Source organism: Cornus florida, unplaced genomic scaffold (genome assembly GCF_030987335.1).
Source record: "Cornus florida cultivar Cherokee Brave unplaced genomic scaffold, ASM3098733v1 CherokeeBrave_3.0.0_Hap2_Chr05, whole genome shotgun sequence".
Taxonomy (NCBI): Eukaryota; Viridiplantae; Streptophyta; class Magnoliopsida; order Cornales; family Cornaceae; genus Cornus; species Cornus florida.
Genome location: NW_026775575.1, coordinates 88,028,259 through 88,054,248, shown reverse-complemented (window position 1 = coordinate 88,054,248; position 25,990 = coordinate 88,028,259). Strand labels below are relative to the sequence as shown.

Below are 25,990 nucleotides of genomic sequence, written 5' to 3'. Positions count from 1 at the left end.
GTCCAGACTTAGTTCAATACTTCTACTCAAATATCCGTAAAGTTTATGACTCTTGATATTTTGAGGTATCATTGTTCGGTAAGGCCTATGTAGTTGATACCGATGTGATTGGCAAAATTCTTGGCATTCCCAAGAGTTTTTCAAGCACTGGCTACCGTCTTCCACTTGAAAATTCTAAGTTGGAGTGGGAAAATATTTGCAATGAGATATGTGTTCCAGATTCACCGAGATCTCTAGATCATATACCATCTCGTTATCTCACAAATGAGGCGGCATTTCTGAATTTGTTTGCTATCTCTAATCTTGGTTACTTCGGGAAGAAGGACATCATATCTTCAGATTGTGTAGAGGTATTATATCTCCTATCCATTGATGCCATGATACATCTTGATTCTTCTATCTATGGACTGATGGTAGCGCACTACAAAAGCAATACCAAGAAGAAGTCATCTCCATTCCCTATGGTCATCATGGGTTTGTACCAATAGTTTGAGATTCCTCTTCCACCCCATGCTCATCATATTGAGATCATGTCCAAGATAGTTGTTAGGGCTTTTAACAAGTCCAAATCCATAAGAGTTTCATCCAGGAAAGCTAGTTGGGGTGCAGTTACTTCTTCATCATCTCTTCCTGAGATTACTCAGCTTTTTCCGACTAAGCGGAATTTCACTACACTGGATGCCAATCTACTCTACTCCCTGATTCTTCAGAATCAGAAGGCCTTGATGGATGCTGTTCTTAATCTTTAGGAAGATGTAAGAATACTTTAAAAGTAAAGGACAGGTTGTACATCTGAGGATGTCTATAGACCAGCACCTCCAGATCCGTTACTTGTTGCTGATGAGGAGACAGATAAGGATAAGGAGATAGATAATGATGAAGATGATGACGAGGATGATAGTGGGAGTGACACTAATGGTGGTAATGAGGACATTCCAACTTTCATAGTTCTGTTTGCTGAAGATGATGTTGATGCTTGATTCTATATTCATCATTCATGCATCACTTTTTGCTTAGTTTTTACATTGTCATGACTTGATCTTTCTGGATATTATCTTTTGATTTCTGACATATATTAAACTGATTCTTGTTTACTCTGTTTTATTATTATTTCTCTTTGGATATTTTCATACTTCCTTTGTCAATTTTGTTCCAAAAAGGGGGAGAACAAGGTTACATTAAGGGGAGAAAAATTTAAACTTTTTTGGATAATTAATTCAGTGGGAGTTTTTAACTTGATTTATTAAACTTTCATCGGTAGTTTTGCTTGATCCATGTACAGGAATTCAGGTGAACTTTTATCCAAGAGCAGAAGAGAACAGAGATAACAAAATTCCGTATTTCCTTGAACAATTGTAATTTACTTTTCTGCTTTGGGTAGATTATTAAATTGTTTTTAGGATTTTGTCAAGAAATTGCCAAAGGGGGAGATTGTGAGATATATTTTTGTAAATTTGCATATTTCGATAACAAAACAAGTCCTAGTCGAGTTGTAATTTCAGTTACCATATCAGACTTGACATCGACTGCAGAATTCAAAGGTTGATCAGAAGAGGAAAATACTGTTAATCATCAAAAAGGAAAAAACAACATATTAGGACTTTATTTCCCACTTAGGACACAAATACCTATATGGTATATTTTCAGAGTTCCAAAAATACAGAAAATCCAAGTTCAAGTTGGATTCTGTCAAGTGGGAACCGGTACCTGTATTTGGGAACCGGTTCCAGAAACTAAGATTCAAGAACAACTTTCTTTCCTTTGTGAACCGGTACCAAGATTGGGAACCAGTTCCAGAAGTCCTGATTATAACAGGTTTCCAGTTTCCTTGTTCTGTTTAATTCATTTTTTATCCAACTTTCCTTCCAAGTCCTATGCATGAAATTTCCTTTATTTTCAGAAGGAATAGGACTTTGCAAAACCCTATATAAACCATGTCATACACATAGGTTTATTCACGGCTTTACATCATTATTCATATATTATAAAAATCCTTAGGAAGTTTATCCCTCTCAGAAAATCAAAGTTGATTTTTCTGTTGTCTTCCTAGAACACACACATACTCACCTAATGAGGTTAGAGTTGTGGTGTTCAAAATCTAGTCGTGATCATACAGTTGCGTCTACATCGATTAGACTAAAGCAGATCTTCTTCTAAATCAAGTTTAGACGGTTGAAGAACAGAAGTAAACGCGATCACACTTTAAAAGGGTTGGAGCATTCGAAGAGTGTTGTCTGATCTACCTGCTACTCTTGTACAAATATCAAGCATAAGCCTAAGGTCAAGTTGCTGTTGGACAGGGAGTCACAAAGCCAGAGGATTGCCAGCAGTTGGTGTTTAGTAAAACGATAGGGCTTGAGCCATAATCAAAGTTCGGTGTACTTTGTTTCAAGCATAGTGGATTGGTTTACTTTGGACTACACAGTCCGCTAGGTTTTTCCCATAACAGTTGACATATTTTATCAAATGAGGTTTCCTCACTAAAATCTTGGTGTCATCTCTGACTTTATACTTTGCTTTATTTTATTTGCATCTAATTAATTATTTAATTGTTAAAATAAGTAAAGTTGTTAAAGACACAAATCTGTTTTAAAATAATTGAAAACTTTCCTAAGAACATGCTGCTGCGTACAACTCACATTTTGAAATCTCTGAATCTTCAATTAAGCTCCAATTTCGATAAGATAGAGAACAAAACTACTAAATCACTCATGAATATATGTATGTTCTCTCAAAAATAAATTCAGAATAATCAGATTTGATTTTCTGAATAATATCTCTTTAGAGGCTTTCTCAAAATATTAAATTGATGTTCCTCAAAGTCATACCTCAATAATGAATGAAAGAGGCATTATATAGAAGTTAGGAAGAACTTATACACTCATACACCCATGTTGCTTTCATTAATGGATGTTATTTTTACATAATATACTAAATTGACCTAACATTTAACATTTTTTTTTCAAGGTAAGAAACATACTAACACACCTACTTTTACTCTTATGAAGATTTTAACATTGGACTTTTTACTTTAAAAAGTAAAAAGGTACCACTAAGTTATGCATCCCTCGGTGACCTAAAATTTAACATATTTGCTTGCATAGAACTTTTGATCAAATAAGTATGTATTATTATATATAATTTGTAGCAAAGAAGGTTCTTGAACCTAAAAAATGAATCAGTGACCCAAATAAGTCCATAACCCATATCAAACAAACTATGTACCATTTAAAGGAAAATGCTTCTAAAGCCCACACCAATTCGGTTGGAATGGTGAGTCTATCCATCACAGTACTTATTTAAGTTAAAAATAATGCTATATAGATTTAATAGTCTTACAGTGAAGTCTAGGTGAGAAATCCTCAAATTAAAGGAAGGACTAAAGTAGAAAATTAATTCTACTTTATGTTTTTTGAAAATTAAAGCAATTATATTGATATGGGAATGTTGGGCTTAAGATTGCAAAACTCAACTAACCAAAATCAACCAGACAAAAATAATGAAGAAGACTTGGCCCAAGTTGAACTAAAAAAAGGTTGCAAACACACAAAAAACTCACAAAGAAATTAATTTTCAAAGAGACTAGTTAATCGTAAGTCATCTTCAACCTTCATTTGCATTCGGTTAGAATAGTTGTTCCTGATACAAAAACATAGGGTCTACTTAATTTGTCATTCATAAAATAATTTTTCAGAACTCAAAAAACATAAAATTATTTCAGATAATTATAAATAAAAACAAACAATTATATAAAAACAAACCTTTTATAATGAATGTTCAGGAACCAAACACATTTTTGTATAATTTTTTAAATTTCAATTGTTGAAAAAAAAAAATTATTTTCAAGTGACAAGCCAAGCAAATCCATAACTTTCTCCGTGATAACTAACCTTTTTTTCTTTTTTCTTTTTTGTTACTACAAAAGTCACCCTCTCTCAAGCTTAGTCAAGATAACTATATATATATCCTTTTTGTTACAAGTCTGTGCCCACCAAACATGCATATTGTTATTCGTTTCACCGTTCAAAAGAAATTAAGAATGCAAAACTTGTGGCATCAAAGTGTTTTGTAAGTAGTCAACCAAACCGAAAGTTTAGAGCATTTTCACCTCTACTTATTAGTAGAATGTACTCAACCCAAATAAATTAATAAATAAATAGTGGTAGTATGAAGTTGAACCAAAACTTCAGAACCTCCTCAATATATACGCACCTCAAAATAAATAATCTAAAATTGGCATAAGAAGTTTAATGGTGGCGAGCTTCCCTTTCATAAGTATATATAGCTTCTAATGAAGATGAGATTTTTTACCACAATTTCAAGAACAAATTCAATAAACACCGTAGCGAAAGATGGATTTGAAACTCAGTATTAAAGCAATTTCTCTGTTTTTCGTGTTAGCACATGTTACAATTGCAGATGCAACTATTTTTGACGTTACAAAGTATGGTATAGGGCCGGGTGGAGAAATTAGTCAGGTGAGACCAATGCAGCATATATGGAACTCAAACATATATGCAATAACAATATATATTAAGCTTTTTATTGTTCTTTGTTTTTCTATTTGTTTTTGTTTAAAATCAATACTAAAATTAACTTGAATTCAGGCTCTAATTAGTGCGTGGAAAGAAGCATGTGTATCGATAAGTCCAAGCACAGTGTTGATTCCAGCAGGGACTTATAGTTTAGGTCCAGTTGCTCTGGAAGGTCCTTGCAAGGCTGCTATTGGGGTCCAAGTCGAAGGCACCCTGAAGGCCCCTTCCGATCCCAGCCTAATCAAAACTGACGGCTGGGTTGTTTTCGAACACGTTGATCAGCTCACCCTGTTTGGTACTGGAACATTTGATGGCCAGGGTGCCAGGGCTTGGAAAGAAAATGATTGTGCCAAAAATCCAAATTGCAGACAACTTCCCACTGTAAGATGAATACTTAACTAGAAGTACTCTTTGTTTTGTGGTGTTAACAATATGATATATATGTACGTACGTGTAACAGAATATAAAGTTCAACTACCTCAACAACGCATTGATCCGTGACATAACTTCCAAGGACAGCAAAGAGTTTCATATTACTGTTTTGGGATGTAACAATGTGAATTTTGTACATGTGACCATTACTGCGCCCGGAGATAGTATCAACACGGATGGAATCCACATTGGGCGTTCAACTGGGGTCAGTATTGCTGATGCACTCATACAAACCGGAGATGACTGCGTGTCCATTGGTGATGGGGGCCAACAGATTCACGTCCAAAGAGTGACCTGTGGACCTGGCCATGGCATCAGTGTGGGAAGTCTTGGCAAGTACAGAAATGAAGAACCGGTGGTTGGAATTACGGTTACGAATTGCACCCTTAGCAACACAATGAATGGAGTGAGAGTAAAAACATGGCGTGCATCCCCTGTTGGCAGTGCCTCTGATATGCATTTCGACAATATCGTCATGCAAAATGTTGGAAATCCCATCATCATTGATCAAGAATACTGCCCAACTGGCAATTGCAATAATCAGGTACTGAAAATAGAAAATTGTACAAAAAAAAACTCTACTTGGTTTTGTTTTCTGAAAACTCAATTATAAAAAGACCTATTTTCATATAACCATCTTTTATTGTTCTCTGAAGAACTGTTTTTTAACAATGTATGTGTTTTTTTTTGTTGTGACGAAGTACTAATACTAAGTACTCTTATCTATCCGGTGTTTTCAGCCTCCGTCACAAGTTAAGATCAGCAGAGTGAGCTTCAAAAACATTAGAGGCACTTCCTCGACACAGATGGCTGTCAAGTTTGATTGTAGCAAGAGTGTGCCATGCGAAAATGTGGAGGTAGGTGACATTAATTTGACATACAAGGGTCCTCAAGGAGCTGCTACATCCCAATGTTCAAACGTTAGGCCAATAACTTTTGGCGCGCTGAATCCAAAACTGTGCATGATCTCTGGCGGTGCTCAATATTTATAGTTGTTGTTTGGGGAGTACATATAAATTTTTCCACCCTACAAAAAGCATATGTTGTTCAAGGAGAATGCATATGTAAGTTATTTTCGCGCCGCTTTCGTGCTTAAATGCATGATAATTGGTAGGCGAAATTTAAATGTAAGCGGCAATAAAATCAGATTGTATTGATTATAGGAGAAATTTGATGTACCCCAGAACTGAAAATGCTACATCATTTATAAATGAGAATTATTTTGTTTTGTTACCCTCTGTCCAATGATTGGATTGAGATTATCATTTTTGTGGGCTGAAAAGTTGAAGCAATTGTATTGATATGGGAATGTACAGTATGTGTAGTTACAAGTGGACAGACCCAAAACAAGGATTGAACAAGGCCGTATGGCTTAAAAGAAACCAATATCAGCCAGACAAATGATCCGCTCTAAAAAGTTTGACAACAAAATAGCACCACAACAAAACTCTTTAAAAATTGAGTAATGGTGGGAAATCTCACAATCGAACAAATCGGATTAATTTTATATGAGTAGATGATAATGTCATATATTGTTATAAGTGACATTGATAACATCAGGATGTCAACCCCATTCATTTAAATTAGTCAAAAAAAATTGAATTTCGAACCCCAAATCATTATATTTAAAAATTAAAACTTATTCTAACAAATTTGAAAATTCTAGTTTAGAAGTTAAAAAATTTAATTTTCAAAGTGAATAGTCAAGTCATTGAATCATCGTAGAGAATTTGAAGGTAGGCTTAATCATTTGGTCAAAATTCTCCTCAAAATGAGAGAGAGGAATAATGTATATATTTGAAGTGAAAATGGGCTAGTGCCACGTGGGACTTGAGAGAGGAATAATGTATATATTTGAAGTGAAAATGGGCTAGTGCCAAATGGGACTTGCAGGCCGGTTAGAGCCTTAAGCGATCGAGAAGGCCCCAAAATTTTAAAAAAAATTTATATTAAGTTATATTATAATTATTTTTTAATATTATTAAAATACAAAAATTTATATTAAGCCTCAAAGATTTATATCCTAAAATAATTTATTCTTTTCTCTTTTCTCTTTTCTCTCACCTCCCTCTTTCCCATTTTATATAAGGTCTCAAATATTTATATCCTAAAATAACTTTCTTTTCTCTCTCCTCCCTCATTCCAATTTTATATTAGACATCAAATATTTATATCCTAATATAATTTTTTTCTCATTCTGATTTTGCATTAATTTCCCATACAAATTTACCATTAGCATTAATAACAATAAATTATTACTATTAACACCCCCACTATTTCTTAGTACATATAGCTTCAAATGAAGATTGGATTTTTTCATCACACTTTCAAGAATAAATTCAATATAACACAGTAGCGGCCAGATGGAGCTAAAACTCAGCATTATGGCAACTTCTCTATTGCTTATGTTAGCACATGTTGCAAATGCGGATGCAGCCATTTTTGACGTTACAAAGTATGGTGCAAAGGCTGGTGGAGAAATTAGTAAGGTACGTGAGACCAATTTTTTTTATTTTTTTTATTTTTTTTATCACAATGCATGCAATTCAATATATATATATATATTATGTGCTATAAGAACATATATTACGCTAAAAAAATTTTGTTTAAAATCAATAGTACTTATATATAATTAATTTGAATTCAGGCTCTAACGAGTGCGTGGAAAGACGCATGTGCATCTACAAGTTCAAGCACAGTGAGCATTCCAGCAGTGAATTATACGTTAAGTCCAGTGGTCCTGCAGGGTCCTTGCAAGGCTGCCATCGGAGTCCATGTCCAAGGCACCCTGAAGGCCCCTGCTGATCCCAGTCAATTCAAAACCGACGGATGGGTTGTTTTCCAATACATTGATCAGTTCACCCTGTCCGGTACCGGAACATTTGATGGCCAGGGTGCCATGGCTTGGAAACAAAATGATTGTGCCAAAAATAAGAATTGCAGAACACCTCCGACTGTAAGATGATATCTACTAATTAGAAGTCTTCCAAAATTTTATTTCATTCCTCACTATTAAGTACTAATGTTGTTGTTGACAGAATGATATATGTCTAACAGAATATAAGGTTCGACTTCCTCAACAATACATTGATCCGCGACATAACTTCCAAGGACAGCAAACAGTTTCATATTAACGTTTTGGGATGTAACAATGTGACTTTTGTACATGTGACCATCACTGCACCCGGAGATAGTATCAACACGGATGGAATCCACATCGGGCGTGCAAGCGGTATCAATATTACTGACGCACTCATACAAACCGGAGATGACTGCTTGTCCATTGGCGATGGGGGCCGACAGATTCACGTCGAAAGAGTGACCTGTGGACCTGGCCATGGCATCAGTGTGGGAAGTCTTGGCAAGTACAAAAATGAAGAGCCTGTGGTTGGAATTACGGTTACGAATTGCACCATTAGCAACACAATGAATGGAGTGAGAGTAAAAACATGGCGTGCTTCCCCCGTTGGCACTGCCTCTGATATGCATTTCGAGAATATCGTCATGGAAAATGTCGGAAATCCTATCATCATTGATCAAGAATACTGCCCATCTGGCAATTGCAATAATCAGGTACTTCAAAGATACTTCAGAAGAAAAACGACTACATTTTTTAACAGTATGTGTGTGTGAATTTTTTTTTTTTTTTTTTGGTGACAAAATACTAATACTAAGTACTTCTTGTCTATCCGGTGTTTTCAGCCTCCGTCACAAGTTAAGATCAGCAGAGTGAGCTTGAAAAACATTCGAGGCACTTCGTCAACTCGGATTGCAGTCAAGCTTGATTGTAGCAAGAGTGTGCCATGTGAAAATGTGGAGGTAGGAGACATTAATTTGACATATAAAGGTCCTGGAGGTGAAGTTGCTGCTGCTACGTCGGAATGTGAAAACGTTAAGCCAAAAACTTTTGGCACGCTGAATCCAAAACTGTTCTCGAGCTCTGGCTAGCTCTGCTCAAACTTCTTCTTAATTAATTCTTGGTTTACCACCATACAAAGAGCATATGTTATATGAGTTATTTTTCCGCCCCTTCCATGTATGACAATTGGTAGGTGAATTATAAATGTAAGTTACAATAAGATCAGAAAATGTAACTTCATTTATAAGTAGGAATTATTTTGTTGTAACTTCATTTATAAGTAAAAATTATTTTATTTCCTTACTTCTGTCCAATGATTGGATTGAGATTATCATTTTTGTGGGCTGAAAATCACATGGAATTCTGCCAAAATTTTAAAATCCTCCATTTATCTATTTACGGTGTGGGTAATGATAGGAAGTTTGACAGTCGTATAAATTTGATTAGTCATACTTTCGGACTCCAAATCATTTTTCTAGGTAATGTTGTAACTCCTTGAACTTTTTTATGGAGAATGTAGTAAAAGTAGTGTGCCTCTTGAACTTTGTGTGTCAAGAATGTAGATTGCAGAATCTTGACAAAAAGAATAGCTCCTTTGAATGTTGCTTCAAAAATAAAAAATTTAATATTAGGTATTAAAATCAAATAAGCTGAAACTAGAGAAAGAATAAGGATTGTGTGATGTTTCCGATTTTCAACATTTTTTATTTTTTATTTTTGGAATTTCGTTGATGCAAGGGTATTTCTGCCTTTTCACGTTTTGCGTGCGGAATTCTGGTTAGGTCCATTTGCATTTCATATATTTTAAATTATGTGAACTATGTAGTAATTGTGTGGTGGTGCATTATGTGGTGTAGAATTGCAAATAAAGAAAAAGAGAAAAGAAAATAATATTTGTGGGCCCCACCACTAACCATTGAATGGTCTAGAGACCACTCTTGCTTCTTATTTTCTCTCTCCCCGTTGGTTTTTCTTTCCTCCTCATTTTCTTCTTCATTTTGTTTTTATTTTGCAACAAACTGTGAATCAAGATTCCATCTTCAATACTTTGAATTTTGGAGTGCCGTTTGAGGCAAAATGGAGAGCAAGACAAGCTCTACGCACGAGTACTAACAATTTCAGCTTTAAGCCTCCCTAGGGATTTCGAATTTGGAACCCATTTTGAGGGTTTTGCACAAACTTGAGGTAGGGGTTCTTAATTCATGTTTTTCTTGCTCCTTGGTGAATTATATCTCATAAATTGTTGTAAAGCATGTTGATTTTGAATTAATTGTTCTAAAGATGATGTAAATGTCACATGTGAATTAATTGTTATGTGAATTGTATGAGAACATGCTTGTTTGGTTAATTCCTTTGTCTAATAGTTGATCTCCCATGCCTATATTGTTATAGAACTTGCAAGAAATGATATGTGATGGTATATGTAATTTCCTTAGAGTACTTGTAGAGTAAGCTCTATTGTGTAGTATGAAAGCCCTCATATCCATGACATTAAGAACATGAGATGTACATGCATATCATGGGACATGAATGGGGAGAATTGTTTTAAAATGAAAAATGGGGAATTTTGGGGAAAATGTTTTGCTGAATTGGTTTTGTGAAAACCCGGTCGCCGCGGGGGTACTAAAAGGCCGGAGGGTTAATATAGCTTAGAGGGAACTAGGGAGATTGCCCTAGCGTGGTTGAGTTAACTGGGCCCAAAATGACGCCGCGAGGGTACCAAGGGTCAGGGACACTAGTCAATCCTTCTCTCGTATTGCTGCGGGGTCACCAAAGGGCGGGTTATATTAACCGTTTGAAAGTGATAGTTTTGGAATGAAAATAGGGAGCGACATTGGCATGCATTACATTTCCTTGCATTGCATTGGTTATATTGAGATTTGTTATTATGTTGTGTATTCCCGACATGATATGACCCCATCTCCTATTGCTCTATTCTTTGTATGGATTTACAGGGACACAAGAAGCATGTCTTAAGTGCCACCTGCTGAACAAATTGTTCACCCCATTATATCTACATTTTTTTCAGGACATGGCAAGGAATTGGCGGATGATAATCCACCACAGAACTAAGGGAACTTGAAGAGCATTTTGAATGTATTTTGTTGAATTTGAACTTATTTTGTAGAGCATATGATACAAAATGTATCAAGTTCATTTGGTATGTAAAGGATAATGTAATTAGAAGCTTGAAATCCATTTTGATGTAAGTTGTCCATGATGTAAAGTCTCCATTTTAGCTTCCCTTTCATTTTCATATCACAGTATGTTAAGTTCAGGACCAAGACTCGAATGACCTGTTTCGGTCGACCGAAATGGGTCATCGGTCGACCGAACCAATTGCAGCTCTCGGGATCTCTTGTTTCGGTCGACCGAAATAGGGTTCGGTCGACCGAACCATCCTCTTGCTCTCAGTATCTCAGCTTCGGTCAACCAGTTCTTGGAGGTCTGCTTCGACCGACCGAAGCTCCACTTCAGTCGACCGAAGTGTACCTGTTTGGTCTTCTTTGTTCCTTCTTCCTTTGTAATCCACTCTTGACTTGAGAGAATTACTTAGAACCTTGGGAAAGCTTAATTTTTTATCCGAATGAGCATGTTTTGAAGCTCGAAATGATAAGTTTAACGTAGATGACCTCGGGTTCGAGTAAGGACCCGGCTAACGATTTGGACCTCCGAGTTCGGGTCGTTACAGGAATGGTATCAGAGCCTTGGTTCAAAAACCTATAGGACGACGGGTAGAGGGCTACATAGGCTTGCATAGGATGTTCATTGCATTATTTTTGTGACTATCTGTTATTTGCTTATTACTTGTTGAAACATGTTTAACTATTTATGTGCTTACGTGCTAAAATGTTATGTTAAAATGTTTCTTGTATAGTTGTGCATACTAAGTGTCGTTACGGCATCATTTCATGGAGAGTCAATCACAGTGGACCTTAGTGTTATGTCATTGAACTGTTTTCTCGATTTTTTTAGCACGATGTCACGGCGTGAGGAACCCAGGGAACTTGGCCCTAAGCCTACTAGGGGTGATGTTGGTGAGAGCTCCAGCTCCAATCCTGAGGAGCTAAATGATGAGGACACACTTCTTAGGGACTTGATCCCTCAAGAGTTGTCCCCACAAGGAGGGACAATGTTAAAGCACCCGTAAAAGTGGGTGAAGGTTCTGCGGCATTGGAGTTGAATCGTTTGTTGCAAAGTGCCTTGAGGGCAACAATTGTTGCTCAGTCGTAGTCGGCACCACAACCTACAGTTCAAGTTGAGGAGACACCGGCTCAGAAGCATCTTAAGACCATTAAAGGGTTTTCTCAGCTGATGCCGGTTATGTTTAAGGGCGGTGCGGATCCAATGGTAGCAGACGACTACATGGATCAAGTTGAGACTCAGTTAACCTCAATGGATGTGACAGAGGATCACTTGAAGATCATCCTAGCAACTTACAAGTTTGCTAAGGATGCTAAGCTCTGGTGGAAGTCAGTTACGAATCGGCATAAGGTGGAGGAAATGAGCTGGGATAAGCTCAAGGAACTATTCTCCGAAAAGTATTTTCCGATTTCCAAAAGATGGGAGCTAAAAGACCAGTTTTTTAGCCTTATCCAAGGCAATATGTCAGTGGCAGAGTATGAGAATAAATTCACTTCACTTTCTCGCTTTGCTCCGAAAATGGTGAGAGATGAAGTTGACAAGACTCGGAAGTTTGTTTCCAGTCTCCATGACAGAATGAGGCCGTTGATAACGGCACAGTTTATCAAGGTTTATTCTGAAGCAGTAGAGAGGGCTTTGATGCTTGAGGCTGATATCAAGGATAAGGATGCAAAGAGGGAATAGTGGAAGTAAAAGAGAGGTGCAGGGCCATCTTCAGAAGGATCTTCTTAGAAGAAGAATAAGGGTGGTTCATTTCAGTTTCAGGGACAGCAGTCCGCATAATCTACTCCTACCACACCTATGCCAGCTGGGCCTGATAAGAGTGGAGTCGTATGTTTTCAGTGTCAGCAACCAGGGCATTACAAGTCCAGTTGCCCCATAAGGTCGTCTTCAGTTTCTTCAGCTCCAAGGGTTTGTTATGGGTGTGGCCAGCAGGTCACTTGATTCGAGATTGTCCGAGTCAGGGAGCAGGCACTGGCAGTGGCAGAGGGTCATGACAAAGGCCGTCACAATTGGCTATAGTTCAGTCAGGTTTTAGACCACCACCACCACAACCTGCAATGTCTTCTCAAGGTTCACGATCCGTTAGGAGGGATGCTTCTACTATGCCAGCGCAGCAGTCCGGTATTCAGGGTGGCAGTTCTCAGGTACAGGCACCGCAGGGCCGTGTATTTGCACTTGCACCGGCTGATACATCTTCTGGATCGTCAGTTCTTCGAGGTATCTTTCTAGTGTTTGGTTCTTAGGCTCGTATTCTTTTTGACTCTGGTGCATCTCATTCCTTCATTTCATCATCATTTGCACTTGCATCAGGGTTAGAGGTTAGTTTTAAGAATCAGGCGTTGTGTGTTGATATGCCAGTTGGGGTTTCAGTGTCATTGAGCCGAGTTATGCGAGATTGTTCCATTGTAAAAGTCAGACGGACCTTTGTGTTTGACCTTATCCTCCTGGAGATGACTAGTTTTGATGTCATTCTCGGGATGGACTGGTTAGCTTTATTTCGTACCACGATTGATTGTTTCAGAGGAAGAGTCACGGTTTGCACTCCTAAGGGAGATTGTTTCTTTTTCATGGGAGATCGGAGTGATTCCCAACCTTCATCATTGTATGGAATCCGTGAACGAAGTCGTGGAGATTGTTTCTTGGCTAGTCTTCTAGCTGAAGAAGATAGTGTTGTGGAAAAAGACTATCTGGAGGTAGTTCATGATTTTCTGGATGTGTTTCCGGAGGATTTGACAGAGTTACCTCCACACCTAGAAATGGAGTTTATTATTGACTTGATGCCTGGTACCGCGCCGATTTCTATGGCATCGTATCGTATGGCACCAGTTGAATTGGAAGAGTTGAAGAAACAGCTTAATGATTTGAGGAAGTTGAATCATGCCACCATCAAGAACAAGTATCCTTTGCCAAGGATAGACGATTTGTTTGATCAGTTGAGGGGAGCCAGTTGTTTCTCGAAGATTGATTTGAGGTCTAGCTATTATCAATTGCGGGTTAGGAATGAGGATATCCCGAAGACAGCGTTTCGCACACGGTATGGACACTACGAGTTCCTTGGTATGCCTTTTAGCTTGACTAATGCGCCAGCGGCATTCATGGACTTGATGAACCGCGTTTTTCACGATTACTTGGACCAGTTTGTGGTAGTTTCCATGGACAACATTCTTGTGTACTCATGGACTCGGGAGGAGCACGAGATCCATTTGAGTACTGTTTTACAGATTTTGCGGGAACACCAATTGTATGCCAAATATGAGAAGTGTGAGTTTTAGCTACAAGAGGTGAAGTTTTTGGGGCATGTTGTTTTGGAAGGAGGAGTGTCAGTCGATCCATCAAAGATTGAAGCTGTTTTAAATTGGGAGCAACCCAAGAATGTTTTTGAGATCCGGAGTTTCCTTGGTCTAGCGGGTTACTATCGGAGATTTGTGAAAGATTTCTCCCGTTTGGCAGCTTTGATGACCTAATTGACCCGAAAAGGAATCAAGTTTGTGTGAAATGAAGCCTGTGAGTCATCTTTTCAAGAGCTGAAGACGATGTTGACTACAGCTCCAGTGTTAGTGATACCTGAGTGTGGCTTGGGTTATGTGATCTATTGTGATGCTTCACGTGATGGGTTGAGATGTGTGTTGATGCAGAATGGTAGAGTAGTGGCTTATAGGTCTCGACAGTTAAAGACTCATGAGTACAACTATCCTACTTATGATTTGGAGTCAGCGGCAGTTGTGTTTGCACTGAAGTGTTGGAAACACTACTTGTATGGTGAAAGGTTTGAAGTGTTTTCAGACCACAAGAGCCTCAAATACCTTTTTTCCCAAAAGGACTTGAATAACAGACAGAGACGGTGGATTGAATTTTTGGGAGATTATAATTTTGATTTGCAGTATCATCCGGGCAAGGCAAATGTGGTAGCAGATGCCTTAAGCCGAAAATCTTGTGGAACTTTGGCCGGATTAGCTATTCGAAAATGGAAGATGCTTAATGTAATACCCCTAAATTCAAAAGGATATTTTTGGTATTTTATTAATTGTTTTTATTGTATTTTTAAATTGTTTAAGTGTGTATTTTCATTAATTGGTTGAATTGTTTGATTTAATTTGAATTTTTAAATTAGTTGTGATTATTTGAATTACTTGAATTAATTATTTTTTTCTTTTTTATTATTGCTTTAATTGAATTATTTTTATTGGTTTAATTTTTCTTTAAATGCGTTTATTGTAAATTAGGGTTATATATTGTTTTAGGATTCAAGTTGCAACCGACTCTGTTTATAGGCTTTATTAATTTATACTTGTAGTATTATAAGGATTAGGGTTTAGGTTTTAAAAGTCTATATATATACATATTATATGTTGGTTTAGGGTTAGAAACAAAACCCTAGTCACCATAGTCACGACTGTGAAACAGAGAGATACACAGAGAGCAACAGAGAGAGAATTCTGAGAGTTTAAAAGGGAGCTTTAAGGAGAAAGGAACGGGGTTGCTTCTAGGTTGAACCAAGAGCACCGGAGGGGTGGAACGGCAATCTAGGACGTTGTCGGAAACTTTAGAGACGGTGGATTATAGTTTCAAATCTGAAACTGCAGGCAAGTCTCTGTTCTTCTCTTTCCCGTTAATTCGTGTTCTGTGCATGCCTAGTTAGACTCCAAGAATTAAATAAAGGCTAAAATGGATTTAAACAAACATAATAACATGTCTTCTATGCATATATGATTTTATTTGATCCCGTGGAATTAACTGTTTTGCATGAACTTGTGTTTTTCTATTATTTGTTCCTCTGGTTGTTTATTTTTAAGTTTTGTTTAACGGAGGTTGGTAATGCGAATGAAGGCCTTGAAATTGATCTGAGTCTAAGATTAAACTCTAGAACAGGTATTTAGAACAGTATTTAAAATTCAGGAATAAATCTGTTATGAGTTGCTTTGAATTGCTAATTGAAATTTTGAAATCGTTGTTCCAGATCTTGGTTTCAATACATGTTATGAGTGGATATCAGTGGTTTAGCATTTGTCTAGGACCAAGATTTAACCTAGAACAAGGATTTAAAAACATTACAGAGGCTCAGATAATCACCGGAGTTGGAGAAGACGAGGCAGGAACGGACGAACTGCTCTAAAAAGGGATAGAGTAGGCTCTCAAAATGAGAGAGCCAGCTCCCTCACACAAAGAACCGGCTCCAAGGAGCATGGAGCCGGTTCCATGCTAAAAAGAGCAAGCTCCCTAATTTAGGGAGCCGGCTCTAACATAAAAGGAGCAGGCTCTAAATTTTTGCAGCCTGCTCTTGCCCAGAAATTCATACAGTATGGTTTTTGTGCGTGTTTGGGCTGTACAGTGTTTTCAGAAGCTGTTTAAAGGCTATTATAAGGTGTAATTAAATGTTAGAGACTTATATTAATATTGAAAATGCTTAGTACAATAATGGATTAGGGAAATGAGTAATGAACGGCTCAAAGAAACGGCTATACGTTGCACTGTTTGGCTAAGAATTTAATCACCGAAACTTAGCAAATTGTTTGTATATGAATTAATTATATTTAATCATATTGTCCACCATGTTATAAACATAGTGGATTAACTGTAATTTCAACTATGATTGGGTTGGGATCAATTGGTACTCAATGGTTGTTAAATGGTATCAATTTATGGACTATATTGGAATTTAAATGATATGACCTATTGTAGCTATTTAAATTGTTGGATCATGATATTTAAGTTCTGAAGTGAATACCTAATGATGATATGTATGTATGAATTCATATTGGTGCATATTTTGGAGGATGGCAGTTAATTATATAGTGTTGGTTTAGTAACTATGCTATGTTGGAGGATTTGCTAGTTTTATATATATTGGAGCTTAACAAGGTTGTTAAATATGATTTAAATATATATAATAAATCATATTTCCAGGGTATCAGAAGTCAAGTGAATTAATTGGAATTACCTGTGCTTAGCTTGGGTGTAATTGATACTTAAATTTCTGTTAACTGTATCAATTCATGGATTATGATGGTAAATGTGAATGTTTGAATTTATTGTAGCAATTTACATTATTGGTTTGGATTTTAGGCTGTATTGAATGCCTAATATTTATGTATATAGATTAACTTATCTTGTACATACTGCGGAATGTGGTTGATGACTATTTAATATTGTTTTGTCAGCTATGTTAACTGGAGGATTGTATGTACTGGTATGGAACGGTGACATACTAGGTATGGATTAGTTCAAGCACTAAATCCTACCTAATTTGGAATGAGTTGGATTAACCATAAAAAGGTTAAGCCCTACTTATATGGATATATATGAACCGGTATGGGACGGTGTCATATTAGGGATGGTTTAGTTCAAAACACTAAGACCTACTTATATTAGGAATGGATTAGTTCAAAACACTAAGTCCTACCAAATTTGGATTAAGGTATGGATTAATTATTAAGGTTAAGTCCATCACCTACTTGTGTCATGTCAATCAAATAAATTGGATGACCTACTATGGTTTCAGGACGGATTTGTTATACTTATATCAGACCATTACACAGATGGATGGTATTTTGTATTAGGAGGAGTACGAACTTTATATATATATATTATATGGTGCTGTAGTATGAGCTTGAGTCTCATGACCATGGTTAAGGTGCGTGTATCGCCTAGGATGGATAACTGGATATAGGTGTTGTTCCCTGGTAGGTCTAGGTACTCATGCCCACCTTAGGGTGTGTATTTGCATGTTGCTTTCTATTCAGGCTGAGACAGACCTACTTGACTAGCGAGCGTCCTATAATGTGTACTATATACATATATGGACTACTCTAGATATTGTTAAGTCTTCCTAAGATGTATCTGCGTATCGGATTACTGTTTGGATCGTAGTAGATCAGGACTTACATGTGGGCCTGACCCACTCCTTTATTTTTCAGGTGTTCGTCAGATCCAGGATTAGAGCTTGGACGTGTAGAGCAGATACAGATATTCATTCCTCCGACTACGTAGGAATCTTCTCTATATTAACTTTAGTTTTTATTTCAGTTTTCCAGTTTCCGTTGAGAACTTTTCATAAGGGGTCCACTGGATGAATTCCCGAGTTGTAAACTATAGAGGTTTTGGATTATCGGATTTTAAAAATTTATTTTAAGGATTTTCAATTTAGTTTCTTTCAGCTTATTATATTATGTCGTATTTCACTTTGTATTCCGTGTTCGATTTTAAATACTTTAATTGTTCGATATCCTTCGGGTTTGGGCTCGAACCTAATCAACCCGCGTCTCGGATCCAAGGGGTATTGCACTTAATGATCTGGCGGAGATGGGATTGTACTGTGTTGACAACGAGGGTCGCAGTGCATCGGCATTCTTGTTTAGTCTTGTGGTTCAACCTACTCTTATTGTAAGAGTGATTTACAGAGACATGACTTGGATTTAGGTGCCATCCACACCTTAATCTCCAGTGGTGAGACAGTGAAATATTGGGTCTTGCATGCAGATGGGGGTCTATGGTTCAGGGGTTTATTGGTGGTTCCCACAGTTTGTCGTGAGGACGTCTTACGGGAGTTTCACACTTCCCGTTTTGCAGTTCATCCAGGTAGTACTAAGATGTATCACAATTTGAGGCGTCAATATTGGTGGAACGGGATGAAGAAGGATGTTACACAGTTTGTGGTTAGATGCCTTACCTGTCAACAGGTGAAAGCTGAGCATCAGAGACCGGCGGGTTTGTTGCAACCATTGCCTATAGCGCAATGGAAATGGGAATATATTGTTATGGATTTTGTGACAAGTTTTCCAAGGTCACGGAGAGGCAATGAGGCCGTATGGGTCATCATTGACAGACTGACCAAGACGGCACACTTTTTGCCTATTAAGGCAACAGAGGATGTAGAGGCACTTGGTAATCTTTACGTGAAGGAGATTGTAAGGTTACATGGAGTCCCAGTAACCATTGTCTCAGTTAGGGATGCCAAGTTCACTTCGAAGTTCTAGAAAGGACTTCAAGCAGCGTTTGGTTCAGCGTTGCATCTTAATACGGCATTCCATCCACAGACAGACGGCCAGTCAGAGCGTACTATCCAGATCTTGGAGGATATGCTTCGGGCATATGTGCTTAACTTGGGTGGCAATTTGGAGGACCATCTTCCACTCATTGAGTTTGCATACAACAACAATTATTAGTCGAGCATTGAGATGGCTCCTTTTGAGGCATTGTATGGAAGACCCTATAGATCTCCAGTTTGTTGGACTAAGGTAGGTGAGACAGCTGCCTTAGGACCCAACATGGTACTCGAGACTACCGAGAAGATTAAGTTGATCAGACAGAGATTACTCACAGCTCAAAGTCGACAAAAGAGCTATGCAGATAAGCGGAGACAACCGCTATTTTTTGAGGTGAGGGATCATATTTTTCTGTGGGTTTCTCCACGGAAGGGTTTGATGAGGTTCGGGAAGAGTGGCAAGTTGTCGCCACGATTCATTGGACCGTTTGAGATTTTGGACCGTGTAGGAGAAGTTACTTACAGACTTGTTTTGCCACCACAGATGGACAGGGTTCACAATGTTTTTCATGTGTCGATGCTATGGAAGTAGGAACCGGATCCATCTCATGTTTTAGATTGGGTGGATGTGGACATTGATGAAGATATCTCCTATGAAGAGAGACCAATGCAGATCCTTGACACACGGCAGAAGGTGTTAAGGGGCAAAACAGTACAGTTAGTGAAAGTTCTTTGGAGACACCACAGAGTCGAGGAGGCTACTTGAGAGCTTAAACAGCAGATTCGCTCCAAGTACCCAGAGTTGTTTTCTTCCCCAGGTATGGCTTGATTTCGAGACGAAACCCTTTTAAGTTGGGGAGATTGTGATGCTTTCGATTTTCAACATTTTTCATTTTTTTCTGGAATTTCGTTGATGCAAGGGTATTTCTGTCTTTTCACGTTTTACGTGCGGAATTCTGGTTGGGTCCATTTGCATTTCATCCATTTTAAATTATGTGAACTATGTAGTAATTGTGTGGTGGTGCATTATGTGGTGTAGAATTGCAAATAAAGCAAAAGAGAAAAAAAAAGAATATTTGTGGGCCCCACCACTAACCATTGAGTGGTCTAGAGACCACTCTTGCTTCTCATTTTCTCTCTCCCCGTTGGTTTTTCTTTCCTCCTCATTTTCTTCTTCATTTTCTTTTTATTTTGCAACAAACTTTGAATCAAGATTCCGTCTTCAATACTTTGAATTTTGGAGTGTCGTTTGGGGCAAAACGGAGAGCAAGACGAGCTCTACGCGTGAGTATCAACAATTTCAGCTTTGAGCCTCCCTAAGGATTTCGAATTTGGAACCCTTTTTGAGGGTTTTGCACAAACTTGAGGTATGGGTTCTTAATTCATGTTTTTCTTGCTCCTTGGTGAATTATATCTCATAAATTGTTGTAAAGCATGTTGGTTTTGAATTACTTGTTCTAAAGATGATGTAAATGTCACATGTGAATTAATTACTATGTGAATTGTATGAGAACATGCTTGTTTGGTTAATTCATTTGTCTAATAGTTGATCTCCCATGCCTATATTGTTATAGAACTTGCTAGAAATGATATGTGATGGTATGTGTAATTTCCTTAGAGTACTTGTAGAGTAAGCTCTATTGTGTAGTATGAAAGCCCTCGTATCCATGACATTAGGAACATGAGATGTGCATGCATATCATGGGACATGAATGGGGAGAATTGTTTTGAAATGAAAATGAGGAATTTTGGGGAAAATGTTTTGATGAATTGGTTTTGTGAAAACCCGGTCATCGCGAGAGTACCAAAGGGCCGAATCCTAGAGGGAACTAGGGAGATTGCCCTAGCGTGGTTGAATTAGCTGGGCCTAAAATGAAGCCGCGGGGGTACCAAGGGTCAGGGACACTAGCCAATCCTTCTCTCGTGTCACTGCGGGGTCACCAAAGGGCGGGTTATATTAGCCGTTTGAAAGTGATGGTTTTGGAATGAAAATGGGGAGCGACATTGGCATGCACTACATTTCATTGCATTGCATTGGTTATATTGAGATTTGTTAGTATGTTGTGTATTCCCGACATAATATAACCCCATCTCCTATTGCTCTATTCTTTGTATGGATTCACAGGGACATAAGAGGCATGTCTTAAGTGCCACCTGCTGAGCAAATTGCTCACCCCATTATATCTACATTTTTTTCAGGACATGGCAAGGAATTGGCGGATGATAATCCACCACAAAACTAAGGGAACTTGAAGAGCATTTTGAATGTATTTTGTTGAATTTGAACTTATTTTGTAAAGCATATGATGCAAAATGTATCAAGTTCATTGGTATGTAAAGGATAATGTAATTAGAAGCTTGAAATCCATTTTGATGTAAGTTTTCCATGATGTAAAGTCTCCAATTTAGCTTCCCTTTCATTTTCATATCACAACATGTTAAGTTCAGGACCAAGACTCGAATGACCTGTTTCGATCTACCGAAATGGCTCATCGGTCAACCGAACCAATTGCAGCTCTCAGGATCTCCTGTTTCGGTCGACCGAACCATCCTCTTGCTCTCAGTATCTCAGCTTTGGTTGACCGGTTCTTAGAGGTCTGCTTCGGCATACCGAAGCTCCACTTCGGTCGACCGAAGTGTACCTGTTTGGTCTTCTTTGTTCGTTCTTCCTTTGTAATCCACTCTTGACTCGGGAGAATTACTTAGAACCTTGGGAAAGCTTAATTTTTTTATCCGAATGAGCATGTTTTGAAGCTCGAAATGATAAGTTTGACGTAAATGACCTCAGGTTCGAGTAAGGACCCGGCTAACGGTTCGGACCTCCAGGTTCAGGTCGTTATAGATTGTGATGAATGTTAGATATAAGTTGTTATATGCACAACTTGCATTAGCCTAGGATATATATAATACCTTGATTTACAGCTCTTTACAATCTGACCTTTCTAGGTACCAGGTTCTGGTCGGGCCAAAAGTGAATAAAATATGAGGTATAATACTAAACAAAATGATAGATATATATAGAAGTGATAATATTAAATGAGAGGAGAACAATCCGGCTTAGAGAAGTTGAGTGAGGGCAAGGGACAACCTTAACAAAGACCAGACAAAGAGAACAATTTATGAAGTGGATAACTTCTGAGTTCTGCCTTCAATGCTTCCACACTACTTTTATTTATAATCTTAATTGGTAAGGTTATTTCCCAAAGAGGGTAATTCGATAAAAGCACACACTTATTCATAGGTTATAGTGGTCTATTATGAACCTTTTCATACCTATGTTGTCAGGTCAGTAGTCGCACCATAAATGGGCGTGACTCTCTTTAAATGAACGTCTACTTATAAGTGGTGATTGAGCATTTAATGGTGATGGCAAGGGCATTTGCCTTCGTTTGGATTTTCCTTTCACTCTTCGCTAAGTTGGGTCCATTTTCACATGATTTATTCTTATCTGCCATCCTCCAATTTAAGATCGATCCTTTAAGCATCCAGATAACATTAAAGAATCCTACTACTACTATTCATTATATGTTTAATGCTCGATGACCAGGTTATGTGAGTTGGATCAAAGCTCTAGAACCTTCGATTGACTTGGTGAACGAAGTCGAATCGAGACTCTGGTTCGCTCGATGTCCAGGTTTAATGGAGTCGAATCGAGGTTTTGGATCCTTTTAACAACTACATGACCTTGGCACATTCGAGACTCTGGGTTACTCGATGTCTAGGTTTGAAGGAGTTGGGATCGAGGCTCTAGGTCCTTCGATCGACTGGATAACCTTGGCACATTCGAGGCTCTAGGTTGCTCGATGTCCAGCTGGATGAAGTCATTTCGAAGCTCTAAGTCCTTCGATCGACTGGATGACCGTGGCATATTCGAGGCTCTGGGTCGCTCAATGTCCCGATTGTGGGAATCATATTAAGGCTCTAAGTCCTTCAATCGATTGACCTTGGTCCACTCGAGTCTTTAAGTAGCTCGATGTCTAGGTTGTGGAGGTCGAATCGAGGCACTAGGTCTTTCGTTCGACTCGTCATTTTTGGTTCACAGTTCACTTAGTTTGGTGAGTTAACTCTTTTTAGGGGACTTGGCTTCTTTTAGTTGACGTGATTAAAGCTATCTTGGCTTTGACTTCATAATGATTTGGTGTTCGAAGTGTTAACTTGTGGTGACGTGGCATTGATTACACCGACAACCTTCCAAGGGTGAAATAGCTCATACAATGTTTTCTGATGCAACTTAACACCAATTTAGCGACCCCAGAAAATAACTCTTAGCACTCGAAATAATAAATAAATAAATGAAAAAGTGATATGAAACCAAACTTGATGATCATGGTCTCAAGTGGTTGACTCGTGGGTAAGTAGTCATGAGAGAAATTAGTTCGGATTGCCATAATCTCCAACATTCTGAAAGACTTAGTCAACATATGAAAAAGTCATGAATTGCAATTGTATTTTATTATTATTATTAATAATATTTTTAAATGTTAGGTAAGTATATGAATTACAAATCTCATTGGGCTATGTTTAGAACAAAATAAATCTCATTATACCCAGAACCAAACTCCATTATGCCTACTAATAAAGCATAAATTCTGAAGGGCCCCTAATGTATGTGTTAGATTTCAGGATGTGGTCATAATCGGATACAATCTCTCCACAATCCCCTAACTAATAATCAATTAGTATAAAGTATTCAATGCAACTTTGACAGTGATATTCTAAGATTCTCACAAACCAATAATATGATTGTCATTTAAATGTTCAATCACTTTGATCCACTCATCTGCAAGGGTTCATGAATCACGACAGCATATGTCGATGTCTTCATAAAGGGAAAGGAGGGGGTGGGGTGAGAGTTGGGAGGAAAGAAGTAAATGAATGTAAAGACTTCGTCAGGTCGTTATATCCATGAGTTTTCTTCATGACCCATGTCAAAATCGGGACCGAAGATGCATCGATATACACTTTGAGAGGTGAATATTCGAAAAAAACTGTAATGTCTTTTGGGTAAATTTTAGGATCGTTTCCTAATATGAAATAAGTATACACAAACAACAAAAGGTGAAACCAATGTGTGCCCAAGGGACACATTCCCCTTGCTCGCCCACTATAAAATATACTAATTTTTATTTTAATTTATACATTTATAAGAAAATTTCTATATAATGCCTTCCTAATATTTTTTGTTTCTAAAATTATCTTTTAAACTTTTCTTTCCTTTTTCTTTTAATTTTAATATTCCATTAATTTCCTTTAAAATAAGTTAAATTTTTCTTCTTTACTCAGACTTTAATTTTTTTGCCTTTTCACATTTCTCACTTTTCTTCTTCTTTTTTTCCCCAACTTCTTAACATTCTTCTTTTTGCACTAAAGGATAATGTATATATAGTATGAATTTTTTTTTTCTTTTGTTCTTATTTAAATTATTATTTTTTTTTTTTAACACTGAATCCCTGAATTAAAATCTTAGCTAGATCCTGCAAACAACAAATAATTTTTAATACTTCTTCAGTAAATAGTATTGAACAAGAATTTTTTGAGTAATAGAGTGAAAACGTTAATCTCAACCATTGCTACATATACAAACTCAATCAAAATTTCCATCATTTTTCATATGAAAATCCTGATCCTGAATTTGACCTGGCATCAATGATTAAATTTGAATGAACCAACAATTGCATTGTGTGACATCACATACTTAGTGCGTTTTCTCCAATACAAAAAAAGCTTAATCAAAATTTCTTATCCTTCTACTGGCACTCGAAATAAGTGGGCTAGCAATACCTCAAACACACATTTATATCATGAATATATATAAACATGCATATATGAGTTTTGGTTAATCTCAATCACATGTTTATTTTATCATTTTATATTGACAAGCTTTTGTGATAGTACTTGACTTCAATTGTACGTTGACTCTGACCCTCCAAATTGATGCGACTTTAGTGCTTTTCATCAAAAGGCCTTTTAATTAATCTTCTACACTACTATTGCAAGAGGCATTCAAAATTATGATAATGATAATAATAATAATATATATATATATATGGGTTTTTAAGATAAGATAACTAAATAATTTATTATAGAATTCTAATCATGTGGTCTGGTTATGCACTAGACATTCTAGTGTATTTCCATAAGGTAAACAATACGTGCCTATATAATTTAATGAAGATAATGTAGGAAAATTAATTAATGATAAAATAAATAAATAAATAAATAAAAAGGGAACCAAAAGCCATTTACCTTTTTATCACTATTTCAAAATTCAGTTTCCCTATGTATTCATTGGGAATGGGCTGATAACAGGGGCTTTACTGGTAAATAAGCTTGCCTTTAATGAAACTAAATCTTGCAGGTTCATGTCCTTCCTTGAATGAATGGATATCTACATGTTTTAAGCAATTAAAAATTCATTGCTTTTTGGGAGGTGCTATTCACACTGTATTTTTTAAGTTTGCACTATAATCTTAAATAAAATGGCAACTAACCTTTCAATTGTTCTTAGAAAAAAATTTATATTGATTAAATTGTCTCTTTTGACCCGACCAAAAATTTTTAAAAAAGAGTAACAATTAAAATAATTATCTCTTTTGACAAGAAAAAAAAACCAAAAAAAAAATATTTATGGAAGAAATTATCTCTTTTGTCAATAAAAAAAAAAAAAAAAAAAAGCTACAAAAAAGAGGATTAAAAAAAAAAATATATATATATATATATATATATATATATATATATATTGAATAAATTATCTCTTTTGATAATACCCGAATAAATTATCTCCTTTGATAATACCCAAATATATATATATATATATATATATATATATATATATATTGAATAAATTATTCTTTTGATGGTACCATAAAAAATAATAATAATAAAGTTACCACTTTTGACAGAAGTGAAACAAAAAGTCAACTTTGTTGAATAAATTATTTGTTTTGATTGGACCAAAAAAAAAGTCACGAATAAATTATCTCTCTTTTGACTGTCAAAAAAAAAAATATCAGTATGAAATAAGGACCTCCGAAA

General features: G+C 36.9%; 2 protein-coding genes across 2 annotated transcripts; both read left to right on the top strand.

The window, feature by feature from the left end:
* Positions 1 to 4,352: 4,352 nt before the first annotated feature.
* Positions 4,353 to 6,199, top strand: LOC132310326 (exopolygalacturonase-like). Its single transcript, XM_059808511.1, has 4 exons — positions 4,353 to 4,478; positions 4,608 to 4,916; positions 4,996 to 5,511; positions 5,708 to 6,199. Exons 1-4 carry the CDS (start codon positions 4,353 to 4,355, stop codon positions 5,957 to 5,959), a joined length of 1,203 nt encoding a protein of 400 aa, XP_059664494.1. The 3' UTR covers positions 5,960 to 6,199.
* Positions 6,200 to 7,330: 1,131 nt separating this feature from the next.
* Positions 7,331 to 8,915, top strand: LOC132309648 (exopolygalacturonase-like). Its single transcript, XM_059807936.1, has 4 exons — positions 7,331 to 7,456; positions 7,615 to 7,923; positions 8,025 to 8,540; positions 8,670 to 8,915. The coding sequence occupies exons 1-4, from the start codon at positions 7,331 to 7,333 to the stop codon at positions 8,913 to 8,915; spliced, it is 1,197 nt and encodes a 398-aa protein (XP_059663919.1).
* The last annotated feature ends 17,075 nt before the right edge of the window (positions 8,916 to 25,990 follow it).

Coding starts and splice junctions, on each gene's coding strand:
- LOC132309648 (XM_059807936.1), top strand. CDS start 7,331: ATGGAGCTAAAACTCAGCATTATGGCAACTTCTCTATTGCTTATGTTA. Junction 7,457..7,614: donor CTGGTGGAGAAATTAGTAAG/GTACGTGAGACC, acceptor ATTTGAATTCAG/GCTCTAACGAGTGCGTGGAA. Junction 7,924..8,024: donor ATTGCAGAACACCTCCGACT/GTAAGATGATAT, acceptor TATGTCTAACAG/AATATAAGGTTCGACTTCCT.
- LOC132310326 (XM_059808511.1), top strand. CDS start 4,353: ATGGATTTGAAACTCAGTATTAAAGCAATTTCTCTGTTTTTCGTGTTA. Junction 4,479..4,607: donor CGGGTGGAGAAATTAGTCAG/GTGAGACCAATG, acceptor ACTTGAATTCAG/GCTCTAATTAGTGCGTGGAA. Junction 5,512..5,707: donor CTGGCAATTGCAATAATCAG/GTACTGAAAATA, acceptor CGGTGTTTTCAG/CCTCCGTCACAAGTTAAGAT.